The following is a 19,983-nucleotide window of genomic DNA, read 5'->3' on the forward strand; positions in this document are numbered from 1 at the left end:
GCTCGCTTAGGGTGACTGATGTGTACAATGACTTCTCCCAGGGATTGAGATAACTGTCGTCTGGCATCACCGACGGTGTCCTGTTCACAGTGTTCAGTGAAAAAGGAAATGTGTTTGCCCTTCCCGTGACACTACTGAAAACGCCTTAAAATGAATTTCATAATGCACACCATACAATATAATGATAATCAAGATTTTGTGTGACACATCAAGATTCATGTGATGATCTTTCTCGGCATGCATGTTGCTCTTGCTCCAAGACTTTTTTTTTTTTTTCGAGCAGCACTGTATATATATATATATATATATATATATATATATATATATATATATATATATATATATATATATATATATATATATATATATACATACACTCTTTCATCTTGTGAGAAAAAGGTAGTATTATTGCATAGTTATAACTACTATTCCTACTGCTACATCTAGCTAGCACTGAAAATAAGGAGTTACTTGCCTTGCCCACAGCATTCAACATGCCACGACGCATGACGCCTACTTGGCTGTGCTTGATGAAGAGGCTGGCAGTGAATCTGTTTCTCAGTAAATTAGTAGGGACTTCAGGTACCCAGCAGCCCACCAGTCCGATTCCTGCAAAAACAATGCATTTTTTCCCTACTTGAATTGAGATATCACATTTGAAATGAGGACTTTCATGAGCAAGTTGGCACATTAATTTTGTCATCAACAGATTGTTATGATGGATGCTACTGATTTGAAATTTATTTGTGTAATTATTTATGTGATGAAAAAAGTCAAGTAACTAAATGAAAGTTATTATAAAAAGGTCGAGATCCAGTAATGAATAAGTGACAAATACCTAATTTCAAGAAAAAAACATAATGCTAATTACAAGCTATTGTTTTATAAGATATTTAATGAGTATTTATTGACGAAAAAGAGATTATAATTAATTAAGCATTCATCAATAGTTGACATAATGATATGTTTTAACTTTTCCTCATATCTTGTTGAAATTTGGTTACAGTTTCTTACTGAGTACTAAATCCTGTCAGCTGTAGGTAAGAGCCTTTTTACTAGATCTAGAAGAAACTTAAATCCCTGCCTGATTGGTCTTTTCCCTATCATGTAACACAAGGAATAGCATGAATATGTTATGCATACTTTCTTCTAAGATAATTTGACAATATTTCCCTTAAATTGTCTCAAGATAGCGTTGATAATTTCTGAATGCCCATTTCTCCCTAAATATTTCTGAAACCGTTAGGAAGTGCGTATACATTAACTTTTAAGGCTCTTTTTATGAAACAAACCATATTAAAGCGTGTAAGTTTATCCATTACTGTTAGTAGTAATGAAAGTAATACTAGTATTTGTAATTTAAAAATTCACCTTAGTGTTTTGAACTGTGAGCCATTGACATGAGGCTTCACAGATGGAGCACAAGCAATCGAACCTACACAAGGTTGAGTTACTAGGTGAGGCTTTTGACAATGGATGAAAAATAATGAAGTTATTGATAAAGATATTGATAAAGATTAAAAGAGAGGAAACCAAGGGAGAAAAAATTAAGAAAATGTGACATGCAGAAGGGAAGTGAGGGAAGTGAAGTTGATGCATCTGAAATTTGCGGTGACCTGCCTAGGTTGCATCATTTGTTCACTGCGATTGGAGAAAGATAACTGTTATGTTTCCTGTCTCCTACTTTTTGTCTCCATCGTATAACTTATTGTGTGAGTTTCATGATCTGTACAATATGTTTTCCCTACCCGCGTCACAGGCAGACAAAAGGATGCGGTTAGTTCTCGCCTGGACTTCCTCAAACTCAGGAATTGTCACTCTGGCTCCTAAAATAAAGGTGAATGAACCATCCTTGTGTCTGGCTTCTCCTGTAACCTCAACATGGCACAGTACAGTATCAACCTGCCAGGATATTGCAACAACCCTCCTGGCCTTGCAGAAGTCAAGCAAGAGGAACCTATGACCGGCACAACATGGACGATCTCACCACGCCACGTCCATCAAACCCCTGGGTTTGTGGCCCCCTCCTCACGCCCTGATGACCTTCTGGACCTCCTGGCCGCATGGGTTCACAATGCAGCTGTGGGGACAGCCGCCCATGACACACACTTCAGGCCCTTGGACAATGCCATAGCCCAGCCACCAGCCACTCCCTCCATCTGGCCCAGAGACTGCTGCTCCTGGCATGGCCCCAGCAGGAGGAAGTGTAATGTCTGTATTTGTCACTCAGAGCCTGGGCTAGTTTTCCAGGACTTCCCATGCCCAGCAACACATGTAAGCTCTCTCGGTGTCACAGACAACCTCGAAAACATCCCTACCCACCTGGTGGTGCCGCCATAAAAGTTGGTGGAAGAAAACGTAGTTCCTGGAACAGTTTCTGTGCACGGTGTTTGCCATGGAGTGCACACCACTACCAGAGATGTGGTGGGGAGCTCCCCTCACTACATCCACCTATGGCCCAGAGTGCACCTCCACGCCGTACATGTCCCTGCCACCATCTCCTGCCACTTTTTACAACGAGGTATGCTACCAACTTGATGAAGATGTTGCCAAGGGCATTATCAAGGAGGTGCCTGCTGGGGAGCCAACAGAATCGTGCATGTGCATGGTCATGGTGCCCCAGATAGACGGCAGGTCCTGCAGAACGGTCAACTTCCAGAAACTCAACCGAGCCTGCCTTTGCGAGACTCATCACTCCAGGCTTCCCTTCAATCTCATCACCAGCATTCCCAAGCACACTTATAAAACCGTAACAGATGCCTTTGCTGGCTACCACGAACAATGAAAGCTACAAGCTGACAATGTTCATCATACCTTGGGGGCGCTTTCAGTAGTGCAGGTCACCCATGGGACACTGCAGCACAGGATGCCCTCATGAAGCAGTTCAATGATATCATCACTGACATCCCCAGAAAACTTAAGAGTATTGATGACATGGTTCTACACAATAGCAGTGTCGAGGAAGCCTTTTGGTACTGCATAGGTGCCTGGACAACAGGGCAACAGGCCAGCTGCCCTCTGGCTGTACTTCAAGATGCAGCACCATCTCTCTTGCCAAAGGGACATAGTGATGTACATGACGAACCCTTCCCACACCTTGTCATACCAGCTTCCCTCTGCCAAATCATACTCAATAACCTCCGCGCTGGGCACCAGGATAGAGACTCCATGCTCCACAGGGCCAGGCAGTCCGTGTACTGGCATGGCACAGACGCAGAAGTTGAGCAGAAGCGTCCTCAGTGCCCATTGTGTGAGATGCACTTCCCCTCCCACCCAGCAGAGCCACTCTTGTCCACACCTCCACCCCATGTTTCTGTTTCAGCATGTCACCGCAGACCTGTTCCACCTGGAGGGCGAACACCTACATAGTCTACATCGATGGGCGGGGTTGAGGTGGACCACCTGCCCAGCAGCACCACCCTCTCCCATCTCCTCACATCTTTCCGGCGCTTTTTCATGACGTTTGGGATCCCAGAAGAGCTATCCTAAGATGGAAGCACCAACCTCGCCAATCATGAGGCTTGAAAATTCTTCAGCGACTAGGGTGGAATCCATGAAACTTGTCAATCGTGCGTCAGTAGTAACAAAGTCTTAACTAACAAACAGGTCTGATAGCGACATTGCAAAGATGTTGGAAAAGTGGTATCCATAAACACTTGTCACTATTAGGCGTCAATATCGCTAATCGATCCAAGAGTGCTGATTGGCTACAGAGTGTGTGACCTCATCACTGTGACATCACGAGCAAAGGCAGCCAATCACAAAGCAACTTTGGCTTTTCACTGGCTGAGGAGTATGATATTGATTGTAAATTTTGATACAGCGCAACGCCCCCACAGCTACTACTCACCACAGTCAACAGTCTTAACAATCCTTTCTTTATGCTACTGAACCTCATAATATACCAAGGAAACAATGATTCATTGACATTATGACCTTAACATTGGTGAAAGAGATGTAAAGTCGGGGGTGCAGTGATTTCAGGCAAGCTTGAAGACAACAATCATGGTGGAAAAGAAAAAACACTGGCAGAATGTAGTGGGCTTGTGAATATGGTTTATGGTTGAATGTTTATTCCATAGTAGCAGTTACTAGAGTAGCAGGAAATACACAAATATTGTGATGAGTGTGGCCGCTGGCTGCTGGCCATGCAACTCACCAATTAGCACTTAAATACATATTTACATTAGAGATAGCGATACCTTTACTACACCTCAGGAGGTGCAGTTACAAGCGACGCATATAGTTAGTTAGTAATGACGTCTCACCGACATTCAATGCATTCGTGTATACCATTTTCGGTAGTGGGTAAGCTCGCACGTCGGTAGTGTGTCGTTAAAGTCTTGTGGATTCCACCCTTGGTGCGTCAAACTGCACACCTCTGCTCACTACGCCCTATTGAATGGACAGGCAGGAGCAGTTGTCAAGTCAGCCAAGAGGCTGTTTCAAAGCAATGTGACACCAGGAGGCTTTCCAGACATGGATGGGGTGGCTAAGGCACTCCTCCATTACCTTTAGTTTGTTTATGTAAGAGGGAGAACTGCCAAGGGCAGAAAAAAATATTAGAACAAAAAGGCCCACTTGAATTGTAGTCTCCATAAAAGATAAAAAAAAAAAAGTAAAAAAAAACCCGGAACAAATGTCTTGACACTTCTCTTTTAAAAGAAGTTAAGTCGTAGGAAGATGGAAATACAGAAGCAGGTAGGGAGTTCCAGAGTTTACCAGTGAAAGGTATGAATGATTGAGAATACTGGTTGATTTTTTTATCAGCGGGTTGGACAGAATAGGGATGAGAGGAATAAGAAAGCCTTGTGCAGTGAGGCCGCAGGAGGAGGGGAGTCATGCAGTTAGCAAGATTAATAGAGCAGTTAGCACGAAAATAGCGATAAGAGTTAGAAAGGGATGCAACATTTCAGCGGTGAGAAAGAGGCTGAAGACTGTCAGTCAGAGGAGGGGAGCTGATAGGGCGAAAAGCTTTTGATTCTACCCTATCTAATAAAGCTGTATGAGTAGAACCCCCCTTAAACATGCAGAGTACTCCATACAAGGACAGATAAGGCCCTTGTACAGAGTTAGCAGTTGGAGGGGCGAGTAAAACTGGTGGAGACACTGCAGAACGCCTAACTTTATAAAAGCTGTTTCAGCAAGAGATGAGATGTGAAGTTTCTGGCTAAGATTATAATTAAAGGACACCCCAAGGATATTTTGTATGGAAGAGGGAGATGGTTAAGGGTCATTGATGAAGAGGGGATAGTTGTCTGGAAAGTTGTGTCGAGTTAATAGATCGAGCAATTGAGTTTTTGGGGCATTGAAAACTACTAAGTTTCCTCTGCCTCAATCAGAAATCTTAGAGAGATCAGAAGTCAGGTGTTCTGTGGCGTCGCTGTGTGATCTGTTGACTTCCTGAAGGGTTGGTCGTCTCTGAATGGATGTGGAAAGATGTAAGGTGACATCATCAGCACAGGAGTGGATAAGCCAAGAAGTTTGGTTAAGAAGATCACTAATGAAGAATAGAAAGAGAGGGGGTGACAAGACAGAACCCTGAGGAACACCACAATTAATATATTTAGGAGAAGAACAGTGATCATCTACCATGGCTGCAATAGAACGGTTGGAAAGGAAACTTGAGATAAAGTTGCAGAGAGAAGGATAGAAACCATAGAAGGGCAGTTTTGAAATCAAAGCTTTGTGCCAGACTCTATCAAAAGTTTTCATATGTCTAACGTTACAACAAAAGTTTCACCGAAATCTCTAAAAGAGGATGACCAGGACTCAGTAAGGAAAGCCAGAGGATCACCAGTAGAGCGATCTTGATGGAAGCCATACTGGCGATCAGATAGAAGATTGTGAAGTGACAGATGATTAAAAATCTTCTTATTGAGAATACATTAAAAAAACTTTAGACAAGCAAGAGATTAAAGTTATAGGACGGTAGTTTGAGGGGTTAGAACGGTCACCCTTTTTAGGAACAGGCTGAATGTAGGCAAACTTCCAGCAAGAAGGAAAGGTAGAAGTCGATAGGCATAGTTGAAAGAGTTTGGTCAGGCAAGGTGCAAGCATGGAAGCACAGTTTTTAACCCCTTCAGTACTGGGACGTATTTTTCACCATGAGTTTTGGGTGTCATTAGACGATTTTATTTACATTAGGTAGGATTTATAGCGGTCATACGGTTAATTGTCCAGAGTCTTCATTATTTCAATCCTCACATGAGTTTCTGAATCTACGTAAAATCGCCTAATAATAACCAAAATGAATTTGAAGACGTGTCATGGTACTGAAAGAGTTAAGAACAATAGGAGGGACCCCATCAGTTCCATAAGCCTTCTGAGGGTTTAAGCTAGAGAGGGCATGGAAAACATCATTACAAAAAATTTTGATTGAAGACAAGAAATAGTCAGAGGGAGGAGAAGAGGGAGGGACAAGCCCAAAATCATCCAAGGTGGAGATTTCAGCAAAGATTTGAGAGAAGAGTTCAGCTTTTGAAACAGATGAGATGGCAGTGGTGGTCTCTGGATGAAGGGAAGGGAAGATGAAGATATAAAGTTACTGGAGATGTTTTTGGCCAGATGCCAGAAGTCGCCAGACGAGTTAGAGTTTGAAAGATTTTGACATTTTCTATTTATGAAGGAGTGTTTATTAAATTGAAGAACAGACTTGCCATGATTCCAGGCAGAAATATGAAGTGCATGAGATTCAGGAGATGGAAGGCTGAAGTACTTTTTGTGAGCAACCTTTCTATCATGTATAGCACGAGAACAGACTGTGTTAAACCAAAGTTTAGAAGGCTAAGGTTGAGAGAAAAATTAGGAATGTATGCCTCCATGCCAGACACTATCACTTTTGTTATGTGTTCAGGACATAGAGATGGGTCACTGACACGGAAGCAGTAATAATTCCAAGGAAAATCAGCATAATACCTCCTCAGGTCTCCCCATTTGGCAGAGGTAAAACGCCAAAGGCACCTCCGCTTTTGGGGATCCTGAAGAGGGAATGGAGAAATAGGACAAGATATAGAAATAAAATTGTGATTGGAGAAGCCCAACGGAGAAGATAGGGTAACAGCATAAGCTGAAGGATTAGAGGTAAGGAAAAATCAAGAATGTTGGACATATCTTCAAGACGGTCAGGGATATGAGTACGGTGTTTTACCAGTTGCTTTAGATCATGGAGCATAGCAAAATTGAAGGCTAGTTCATGAGGATGGTCAGTGAAGGGAAAGGAAAGCCAAAGCTGGTGGTGAACATTGAAATCTCCAAGGATGGAAATCTCCGCAAAAGGGTAGAGGGACAGAATGTGCTCCAGTTTGGAAGTTGATTAGTTAAAGAATTTACTATAGTCAGAGGAGTTAGGGGAGAGATAGACAGCACAAATAAATTTAGTTAGAGAGTGACTGTTGAGTCAAAGCCAGATGGTGGAAAACTTGGAAAATTCAAGAGCGTGGGCACGAGAGCAAGTTAAGTCGTTGCACACACAGACACAACATCCAGCTTTGGAACGAAAATGAGAATAGAGAAAGTAGGAGGGAACAGAGAAGGGGCTACTGTCAGTTGCCTCAGACAGGTGTGTTTTGGTGAAGAAAAGAAGATGAGGTTTAGTAGAGGAGAGGTGTTCTACGGATTGAAAATTAGATCTAAGACCGCAAATGTTGCAGAAGTTAATGAAGAAAAGTTGAGGGAGATTTCTTAACATTTTGGGTCGCCAATGAGAAAGCAGTCCAACCTGGGGACATTTCTGATCCCCTCCCCAAAAAGGAATCTGAGGCTGGATTTCGAGTCGCCATTTTTTTATTTTGAATTTTAAGTGAAGGGTGTGTGGGTGGTAAGTGTATGTAGTTTCATGAGAAATAGGAGATTTGTCTTTAGAGGGGCAGGCTGTGACTGCCCTCTTGAGTTGTGAGACACAAAGGGAAACGTTCAGCAAGATCACGACTAGCTTTAATGGAGAGTTCACAGTACCCCCTGAACTAGTGCTATTAGACCTCGCTGGAAGTAAATTATCGTTTCGGTAAACACGCCCATGCAGGGCTGATAGGTATCCCCCACCCAACTATCAAATGGCAGGCAACTTTAATTAGCAGGCAACTGAGGGATACCATACCAATGGAAGGGTTTCGCTATCTCATCAATGAATGGTGGGGCTGCACAATAAAAAATGGGCCATGACACATAGCCGCCAGTGCCTCGCTCCGACACAATCAGCAGGAACGCACTCTGATGCTCCTGACTCCCGGTCAATGAGCCCACATTCAAAAGCTTGTGAACTGTAGTTGAGTCAACGACGATGTGGCAATACCTGTTATGATTGGATGGGAGTGGCAAAGTGACGTTAAGAAACAGACGGCACATCCACCCGCTCTCCTGTCAGACACTTACGAGTGGCAGGAGCTACCTGACCACTCACCACAGGCTCAAGCTGCATTGCCCCGACAAACATGTCCGAGGCTTAGTTCAAGGTAAGTTATGCCCAGACTTCCTCATGCTCAGGTGTTGTCACTCTCTGTTTCCTAAAATAAAGGTTCCTAAAATAAAGGTGGACAAACTAGCCTTGTGTATGGCTTCTGCAATCCCAACACCTATCATCATCTTCAGTGTCTTGAAATTAGCGTGATTAAGGGTTTCTGAAGATTTTTTAGTCTCCCCGTCACCATGAAGCTCACCAAACCACCTGAAAATTTAACAGCATTACCTGCTATTTTCTTGATTTCCTCCTCAAATACTATTCACTTTAGACTTCGCAAGATGCAAGTTGCCCCATAAATCTGCATTTCATTAACTTAGATGAAGATTTATTAATACCTAGTACTGGTAACCTTTTTTTTACATTACATGCACTTCTAAATAACACAGTGTATGTAGCGCTGTGCTGATCATTACACAGTTACAGGATGAAGTCTAGTGTTATATATTTTGGGCGATGCTCTCTGATTTTTACTTTTTTTTATGGATACAGATGAACAAAATATTCTTGCATTCTGTATTACCCTAATCACTATTTATGAGCTACTTAAGTTCACTTTTTTTTTTTCGGTGTATTTTCGCTATATGAAGAACATCCATTGTTTCTCTCTATGTTACCAGTGCTTACTTTTGTTAACTTTTCCAGCAAAGAATAGAGAACACCACTTTTATGGTAATGTGTTACGTAACACATATTTCAATTCTCTTGTATTTTAAAGGTTATCTTCATTACCAACTTACTTACGTCAGAGCAGATTGTAAATTCACAAACATGTATGCATGGAATGAATGTTCTGCTAATATCTGAGACGTCCATGAACAATTAATATAAATAAACACACACACACACACACACACATATATATATATATATATATATATATATATATATATATATATATATATATATATATATATATATATATATATATATATACAGTAAAGTCCCGGGTTACGTCAAACTCGCACTTACGTCAGTCCACTATAAGGCAATTTAAGATTTGAAAAATTGAAAAGTTCTAAATCGTAAAGTGCGGGGTTTATTGTTATTGTTGGCCGCCAGGCGTCACTAGTGGTTATCCACCACACCGGCCACCTCACGCTTGAATACAATAACACCCTGCCTCAGTTCCACCACACCGTCGCCCCTGGCAAGAATGTTCCTACATCTGCGTTTGCTGACTATCTTAGTACAGGCAACCCCCGTTTAACGAAGGGGTTACGTTCCTAAAAAACACTTCGTTAAGCGAAACTTCGTTAAGCGAACCGATTATAACAAGTATAACCCCTGATTTGAACTTCCATTGAGAGTAAGCAAAGTGAGAGTGCATCATAGTACAGTGAAAGGTTTAATGAAAGTAAAAATTATGAAGTTAAACATTTAGGTAGTTTAATTTAAGTCATTATAATGTACACTAATGTATGTATGTACGTAACTTTATAATGTTGATGATCTTAACTTTATGAAGGGAGGGAGAGTGAAACGGGAAATACACTAACCGGCAACCTGTAGAATGTAAACAAAGTGCGCATCATGGTACTGCATACAAAACTTATGTACCACATTTCCACAAGGCTTTCCATTTTATCCATTGTAGAGTCACAAGTTCTGGTGGTTCTTTTAGCTTGCAAGGAAGATGAGGTCTCACTAGCCTTCTTAATAGAATATCTTGACTTGAAAATAGTAGACACTCAATTTCTACAACTATCTACTCGACATAACCTTCCAGACAACTATCCTCTCTTCTTCAATAACACTCAACTTCCCCTCTCCTCTACATTAAACACACTCGGTCTATCCTTCACAAAAAATCTAAACTGGAAATTTCACATCTCTACTCTTGCTAAATCAGCTTCCAAGAAGTTAGGTGTCCTATGGCGTCTTCGTCCATTTTCTCTCCTCCCAGCTGCTTGCTCTGTACAAGGGCCTTATCCGCCCGTGTATGGAGTATGGCTCTCATGTCTGGGGGATCCACACACAGCTTTACTAAACAAGGTGGAATCTAAAGCTTTTCGTCTTATCAACTCTTCTCCTCTAACTGACTGTCTTGATTCTTTAAGTCACCGCCGCAATGTTGCATCTTTATCTGTCTTCTACCGCTGTTTTCATGCTGTCTGCTCTTCTGAACTTGCTAACTGCATGCCTTCCCCCCTCCTGCGGCCTCGCTGCACAAGACTCTCTACTTCTTCTCATCCCTATTCTGTCCATCTTCCTAATGCAAGAGTTAACCAGTATCTTCACTCCTTCATTCCCTACACTGGTAAACTCTGGAACTCTCTACCTGTGTCTGTATTTCCACCTGCCTATGACTTAAACTCTAAACTCTTTCAAAAGAGGAGTGTCAAGACACCTCTTACGTTAACTGGACCCTCCTTTTAGATTTTTTTTGTTTTTTCTCTTTCTACTTTCTTCTTAACAGGGCCTGGCAACCAGCGGGATTTTTTTTTTCCAACACTTTGTTTGCCCTTGGCCAGTGCCCTTGTAATGTAAAAAAAAAAAAAAAAAAAAAAAAAGACAGTAGATGGACTCAAGCCATGGTGGGAAGCAATGTTATTAGTTTTCTGGCCTCTCTCTTGTCTGTGAATAATACCCAGCTTCACTTCGATAGTAAGACACTTCCTGGTCTTCTTAGGAACGTAAGGCCACATTGCAGGGTGTTTTGGTGGTAAGTTGAACTAAGGAAGATGAGCTGCTGGTGATGCTGTTATGTTTTGACTGGGCAGTGAGTGGTGCTTGTGATCTTGATCTTGATCTTGATGCTACAGGTGACACAGAATTTCTTCTGAGTCAGGCCTTTGTATCGGCAGAGCCTGTGTTGTCCACGAGAGGCTTGATCTTGATCTTTATTCTATAGGTGTCTCAGGATTTCTCCTGAGGCAGGCCTTAGTACCAGCAGCTCCTGATGTATTTAAAAGCCTGTCAGCTTGCATGATACGGTGGGGCTTTCAAATTTTGAAAAAAATTACCTGGATAAAACTTCGTTAAAGCGAGTTTGGTGTTCGTTAAACGAGCAGATGGTATTAAATGAAACCTTCGTTATAGCGAAATTTCGTTGTGTGAACCTTCGTTAAACGGGGGTTGCCTGTATCTTGCTCAATGGCACCAAAAAGAAAACTCCTGAGTGATAGCAGTGATGCTAAGAAAAGGAAAACCATTATGCTACAAGAAAAAGTGGACATAATTAAAAGACATGAGAAGGGAGGCAGCAGCTGTGTGTAAGGGAGTGAAGAAGAAAATGGGAAGCCCGTTACCATGACAACGCGGAGGTTGACGACCTTGAGGGCTCACTCACCCATCACAACAATAACAACTCATGAGCCTTCGCCTGGGCCACACAACACTCGCAGCTCACTTGCACCGTCTGCGCTTGTCTGCTGATCCCTATTGCCCTTTCCTATTGCATTTCCTGCTCCGCTGCCCACTCTTCTACTCCCACCGCACTGCACTACGCTCCCAGCTGTCCGCCCTGTGGGCGTCACAACATTTGACCTGCCTACCCTCCTGGCGGCCTCAGGCGTCCACCCCTCTGGCAACATGCAGTCCTTCGCGTTCGCGGCCCTAATCAACAACAAAAACAAGCTTGTGTTTCATATTACTACATACTTGTAAATAATATAACAATATAACCTTTAACTTATATAACGTTTGTACTCCTACCGCACTCCACAAAGCTCCCAGCTGTCCGCCCTGGGCGTCACAACATTCGACCTGCCCACCCACCTGGCGGCCTCAGGCTGCCCCTCTCGGCAACCTGCAATCCTTCGCGTTCGCGGCCCTAATCAATATATTCCTTCATAGTTGTAAATAATATACCAATATAACAATATAACCTTTTACCTGAATAACCATAAAAAAATATTGGTTGAAAACTCGATAATATGCTTTGAAAGTATAAAAACTCGAGTTACGTACAAAATCAGGAACGTAACTCTGACGTAACTCGGGACTTTATATATATATATATATATATATATATATATATATATATATATATATATATATATATATATATATATATATATATATATATATATATATATATATATATATATATATATATATATATATATATATATATATATATATATATATATATATATATATATATATATTGTGATGAGCCATGAAACACTTGTTAACCATGTGAACGGGACAAGGAGTTCATCCGCTCCTGAGGCTCCAGACCAAGGATTCTAGGGAGGATATACGGTTTCAATGGGCGGGCTGGAGAAATTGATTAGGGAACCTCGCTTCCAACAGATGGCGCGCGGGTCGTAGGTAAGGGGTGAGGATGGGGATCCATCAGCGGGGGAGGATGAGCGCCGTTACAAGATTCAAACAGTCAGTCAGTCACGGGAAGGAGCAGTGTTACCAGATCTAGCATAATTTTGTGCTTTTTGCATAATTTGAGCAAAATTTGGACGTCTATCATAATTTCTAGCATAGCCCCCTTTTGTACCTGAAGATGTATGGATATGTACTTTCCCGAAACGTTGTGAAGTGGATATAATGAAGATAACCATCCTTTTGTGGGTCTTCACTCTCCTGTACCGTGTATGCTGTTTTTCAAGTTATATATATATATATATATATATATATATATATATATATATATATATATATATATATATATATATATATATACAGGCAAAGCCCGCTTAACGAAGGGGTTACGTTCCTAAAAAAACACTTTAAGCGAAACTTCGTTAAGCGAACCGATTATAACAAGTTTAACCCCTGATTTGAACTTCCATTGAGAGTAAGGAAAGCGAGAGTGCATCATAGTACAGTAAAAGGTTTAATGAAAGTAAAAATTATGAAGTTAATCATTTAGGTGGTTAAATTTAAGTAATTTTAATGTACACTGATGTATGTATGTACGTAACTTTATAATGTTGTTGATCTTAACTTTATGAAGGGAGGGAGAGTGAAACGGGAAATACAGTAACCGGCAACCTGTGGAATGTAAACAAAGTGCACATCATGGTACCGCATACAAAACTTATGTACCACATTTCCACAAGGCTTTCCATTTTATCCATCGTAGAGTCACGAGTTCAGGTGGTTCTTTTAGCTTGCAAGGAAGATACGGTCTCACCAGCCTTCTTAATAGTGTCTGCTGACTTGAAAATAGTAGACAGTAGATGGAGTGAAAATGGTGGGAAGCAATTTTATTAGTTTTCTTGCCTCTCTCATCTGTGAATAATACCCAGCTTCATTTCAAGAGTAAGACACTTCCTGGTCTTCTTAGGAACATTAGGCCACATTGCAGGGCGTTTTGGTGGTAAGTTGAACTAGGGAAGATGAGCTGCTGGTGACGCTGTTATGTTTTGACTGGGGAGTGAGTAGTGTGTGTGATCTTGATCTTGATCTTGATGCTACAGGTGATGCAGAATTTCTTCTGAGTCAGGCCTTTGTATCGGCAGCGCATGTGTTGTCTACGAGGCTTGATCTTGATCTTTATTCTACAAGTGTCTCAGGACTTCTCCTGAGGCAGGCCTTAGTACCAGCAGCTCCTGGTGTATTCAAAAGCCTGTCAGCTTGCATGATACGGTGGGGCTTTCAAATTTGGAAAAAAATACCTGGATAAAACTTCGTTAAAGCGAGTTTGGTGTTCGTTAAACGAGCAGATGGTAGTAAAACGAAACCTTCGTTGTAGCGAAATTTCGTTGTGTGAACCTTCGTTAAATGGGGGTTGCTTGTAGATATAATCGCGTGACTTTTTTTGAGATATCGCCAGAAATGATAGATTATGTCATTCTAAGTCGAAAATATTATATTAACATTCATATAATGCAATAGTTTTCCTGTGGCTGGACCTCTAATTTTGAAAAAGGCAGTGGTGGGCAGCTGTCAGTCATGGTGGTGGCGATGACATTTGGGGTTTTTAGGTAATTTGCTTGGCACATAGCACTTTTTTGGAACACAAGGGAATGTTTACGCGAATAGAGATCTAATACCTTAATTATACTTGGATATAAAGAAGGCGTGTCTCAGATAATCAACAACAAAAATGCGCTCCATTTTATGCAAAGGTGGTAACTGCCATCACTGATATTCATCAGTTACCCTGCAACCCTTATCGAAGTGTGGAAGTGTGGAAGAGAGTTGAGCACGCACACACACACACACACACACACACACACACACACACACACACACACACACACACACACACACACATACACACACACACACACACAAACTTCACTATCTGATAGAGTCTTGACTATCGAACGTAAATTAGATAAATTGATAAAGGAGAGTATGAGAATGAAAGAGAATGAAGAACAGTATAAAGAGCTCCAGAAATTGAAAGAAAGGATAAAAAGAGTGGAAGAAAACGAAACTAGGCTAAGAACCGAAAATGAAGAATTAAAAGTCCAAATAGCGAACTATAAGAAATTGATGGAAGAAGGACTCGGTAAAGCCGAGAAAGAAAAAGAAAAGCTAAAAGATCTGGTTAACAAAGAAGAAGAAAGAGTACAAGACGTGATTAAAAAAGAAGTACAAGCATGGAGAATCCAAGATAAGAAAGACAAGGAATCATTTCGAGAAGTATTTCAAGAACAGTTAAAAGAAAGAGATGAAAATGATAGGAGTCCTCAAGAAAAAAGAAAATTTAGTAAGAGAAATTGCGAAAAAAAAGAAGAGTGTAATTATTTTTGGACTGAAAGAAAAAAATGTTAAATATAGACCAAGAAGGGAAAAAGACGAAATGAAATCAGTAAAAGACCTACTAAAACATCTGAATGACGAGGATAGACAGAACTTAGAAGAGGAAGTAGAAGAAATCCATAGAATGGGACCATATCAAGAAGGAACAGTGAGACCAATTAAGATATTACTAAAATCACAAGCAGCAGAGGAAGTACTATATAGAAAAACGAAACTCAGAGAAACAGAAGGTTGCAAAGATATATATATATATATAAAGAAAAATAGAAACGAGGAGGAAAGGAAGAGACACAATGAACTGGTGGCAGAAGCAAGAGAAAAAAATAATGAAAGGTCAGAGGAGGAGAAGAAGGCATTTTTTTTGGAGAATTATAGGAGACAGGATAAGGAAATGGTATATAAAAGAGAAAGAAGAGAAAAGAATGGAGCAAGTTTAACTAAAATGATAAGAACAAGAGATTAAAAATGATGTATACAAACATAGATGGGATTTTATCAAGTAAATTAGAATTAAGAGATTACATAAAGAAAGAAGAACCAGATATTGTATGCCTGGTGGAAACAAAGTTAAATGAGGCAATAAAAATAGACATAGATAAAAGGTATAATATATGGAGGAGAGACAGAGTGGGTAAAGGAGGAGGAGGAGTCATGATGATGTTAAGGAAGGAGATAGTGGTAAATCAAGTGGAGTTTGGGGAAGGAAAATCAGAAATACTGTATGTTAAGATGCATATTAACAAAAAGGAGTTAACAATCATTGGAACATATGTGCCACCAAAAACAAACTCATGGACTAACCAAGAATATTGAGACATGATAGATGACACAATAAGGAGTCTTACAAGAATCATTAAGGAAAGGATAAAAGTGATATTGGTAGGAGATTTCAACTGTAAGGAGGTAGACTGGGAAAATTATGAAAGTGGTATGGGGGAAGATGCCTGGGGAGATAGATTCCTGAACCTAATGATAGATAATTTGATGGTCCAAAGAGTAAAGGAAAACACAAGATTCAGAGGAAACAATGAGCCGGCAAGATTAGACCTAGTTTTTACAAGGGATATACTAATTAACGATGATATAAGATACAAGTGCCCATTGGGAAAGAGTGACCATGTAATATTAGAGACGGATATAGAAGAAGGAAAGGAAGATAGAGATGAATCATACAAAGGAGACCGATTAAATTACAGAAAGGCTGATATTGAGAATCTCAAGAACTATTTTAAAAACGTAAACTGGGAGGAGATGGAAAACTCATTAACGGTTCAAGAGAAATATAACTTATTTTTGGAAATATACAAAACTGGGGTCAGGAATATGTTCCGAAATATAGACCTAAAGAAGAAGGAAAGAAAGATTGGTTTAATGCAAGATGTGCTAGGGCAAAGGAGAAACGAGATGGAGCATGGAGATGAAGAACTATTTTAAAAACGTAAACTGATGGAAAAATAAAAACTCATTAAGGTTCCAGAAATATAACTTATTTTGAAATATACAAAACTGCATTTTGGGAATATGTTGAAAATAGTAAAGAAGAAGGAAAGAAAGATTGGTTTAATGCAAGATGATGGGCAAAAGAAAGAGATGGAGCATGGAGATGAAGTGGTGTTACCACTTAAGAAGTTGCTGACTATAGTGGATATATTATAGAGAAGAATGATCACTATTGGTCACTGGGTGCAAGAGGGCTCAGCTGTGTCACGTTAACATGCTGAAGCCCTATTTTGTTCTACTAGCCAGAAGGGCTCTTTTAGTTCTGCTGCAAGAGGCATCTTCAGTTTTATTTTTCTGCCGGGAGGAGAGGCTCCAGAAGTTATTGGGCCTGAACCTGTTGTTCCTACAGGGCAGTGGGAACAGAATAGCCTCCATCTCTTGAAAGAGAAGGTTGCACATTTGCAGGGGATCAGCAATATGAGTTGGTTTGTGAGAAAGTACTCTTCAGTGTTTAGCAGTGAGGAAAGTTATACCAAAGATATTAATGTTGACGAAAATGTCAAGACGCCTATAAGTGATAAGAGACGAGGAGTACAATGTCATAGTAAGATATATAAAAGGAGAAAGACAATTTACGAATTGTCAAGTGGGATAAGCGAGCCCAGGAGTACAATGTCATAGTAAGATATCTAAAAGGAGCAGACAACGTTGTAGCTTTGTCTAAATCAGTTTGCTTTCATAAGACGTAAAAATTTTGTAAAAAAGAGGATGTGATGGGCAGTCTTAATCCCTTTACTTTATTATATTATTATGTGATATGGAAATGGATTGGGCTGTTCTGCTGAGCAGACAAATTTTCTTCTGATTCCTACACACCTTTTCGTTGCAAGAGTCAGTACAGAGGTAGCCTTCAGCGGAGATAGACACATTGTGGTCTGGCACAGTGTTAGGGAGATTCGTGTTGCTAACATATATATATATATATATATATATATATATATATATATATATATATATATATATATATATATATATATATATATATATATATATATATATATATATATATAAATATATATCCACACATGTGGTGACAACAACATACTAACACACACACACACACACATGCTCCATGGAGGCGGACGTGTCTCCTGCTCAGAGTGGAGCAATGTGCTTGAGTGAGAATCGTTATTGGTATTGAGGGGCAACCAGAGTGAGTGTACAGAGTGAACGTAGCCTGGTGGCATGTACATGGGAGTGATTGGAGGTGTGAGAACCACACTCCAAACGACAGAGCGGGAACCACACAAAGGCCAGCCATAGCAGCCGCCAATGCATCCCACCACACACACGTAGCTACCAGGCCTGGCCCACAGTGACCACACACCCACATGCTCCCAGGAAGAGTAAAAAAAAATGGATAGACCGGTAAGAAATAAATTACCAAATTCAAAATATGTCGATGAGGCCCAGGGAGCAAAGCTGAAAGTGGCCAGTTAAAGCATGAGTCCATCTTCAACAGGGGCAACAATGCAAGGTAGATTGGTAATGTTGGAGAAGAGATTTGAGGAGTTGGTGAAGGAATTAAAAGTTCAGAGGAGTGAGGAGGAGCAGGATAGAGAATTCCGCAAGGCTTTGAAGGAAAGAGTTAAGAGACTGGAGGAAAATGAAAACGATTGGTGGATGAGAATGCACACTTGAGAGTGGAGGTTGAAAAATACAAGAGACGGTTGGAGGAGAAAATGGAGAGAGTAGTAAAGGAGAAAGATGACTTTAAGGAAATGATTAGTGAGCAGAATGAAAGGTTTGAAAGGAATGGGAACTGAAGAAAACACAATGGACTGAGTCGAGGAAGCAGAGATGGTTGGATTACAAGAAATAATTAAAGATCAGTTGAAGGAAGACAAAAAGAAAGGTCCAAGGAACTGGTTAATGTTATGAAGAATAAGGAAACATTGATAAGAGAAATAGCAGAAAAGAAGAAGAGTGTGTTAATATTTGGGATGAAAGAACAAAATATAACATATAAGCCTAAGAGAATTAAGGAAGAATTAAAACGGTAAGAGATCTGTTCAAAAATCTAAATGATGATGAAAAAAAGACCTACAAGAAGAAGTGGAAGAGATCCATAGACTGGGTCCGTATAAGGAGGGAGTGAGCAGACCGATTAAAGTAGTACTGAAGTCACAACAATCTGCGGAGGATATCCTATATAGAACATCAAAGTTAAGAGATAGAAGGTTGTAAAGAGGTGTTTGTGAGAAAGAATAGAAATGAGGAAGAGAGGAGAAGATATAAGGAATTGTTGGAAGAGGCGAGAAGGAAAAATGATGAGCGGTCTGAGGAGGAAAGAAAAAGTTTTTGGAGAGTTATAGGAGAGAGAGTCAGAAAGTGGTATGTGGAAAGAAGGAATGCGGAGGAACCCCTAGAGGAGCAGTGGGTGGACCGTAATGTATACTAATATAGATGGGATACTGTCAAGTAGATTGGAATTGCAAGACTATATGATGGTGGAGAAGCCTGATATAGTGTGTTTGACTGAGACAAAATTGCATGAAAAACAAAGATAAATTTGGATAATAAATATAATATATGGAGAAAGGATAGAGAGTAAAGGTGGAGGAGGAGTTATGATTATGACGAAGAAATAAATAAATGTGGATAAGGTTTGGTATGGGAAGAACAACGCAGAAGTGATAAGCATAAGGATAAAAAGTGATGGAAAAGAATTAATAATCATGGTGACCTATGTACCTCCTAAAACAAATTCTTGGACATTAAGGAATACGACAATATGATCAAGGATACTTTACAGAGTTTGGAAAGTGTATTATCTGGAAAAAGAAAGGTGATACTAGTAGGAGATTTTAATTGTAAGGAGGTGGATTGGGAAAATCTAGTAAGTGGTGTTGGAGAGGAAGCATGGGAGAGAGATTTCTTAATCTAATGATGGAAAATATGATGGAACAGAGGGTGAAGGAAAATACTAGATATAGAGGAGATGATGAACCGGCTAGACTGGATTTGGTGTTAACAAGAGAAGTGTACCTATGTGGAGATATACAATACAAATGTCCTTTGGGAAAGAGTGATCATGTGGTTATGGAAATGCAGATAGCAACAACACAGCGAAGGAAAGACGAGACATACAGGAGTGGTAGATTGAATTATAGAAAGATGGACACAGAAAGTTTGAAAAATTATTTCAGAAAATTAGATTGGGAGGAGATGTTACAAATCAGAGAAGTGCAAAAAAATATGAGATTTTTATGAAATATTATAAAGAAGGAGTTATGAAATTTGTACCAAAGTATAAACCGAGAGAGGAAGGAAGAAAGGATTGGTTTAATGCAACTTGTGTTAAGGCTAAGGAAAAGAGAGATGTGGCTTGGAAAAGATGGAAAAGA

At 40.2% G+C, this 19,983-nt stretch overlaps 1 protein-coding gene across 1 annotated transcript in view; it reads right to left on the reverse strand.

Moving 5' to 3' along the window:
- LOC123499921 overlaps window positions 1-19,983 on the reverse strand; it is a 94,995-nt gene that overhangs the window by 62,132 nt on the left and 12,880 nt on the right. Inside the window, exon 3 of the mRNA XM_045248452.1 lies at window positions 476-609. Coding sequence (XP_045104387.1) covers window positions 476-609 — 134 coding nt within the window. The remainder of the gene's footprint in view (window positions 1-475; window positions 610-19,983) is intronic.

This window comes from Portunus trituberculatus, chromosome 50, assembly GCF_017591435.1.
Source record: "Portunus trituberculatus isolate SZX2019 chromosome 50, ASM1759143v1, whole genome shotgun sequence".
Lineage (NCBI taxonomy): Eukaryota > Metazoa > Arthropoda > Malacostraca > Decapoda > Portunidae > Portunus > Portunus trituberculatus.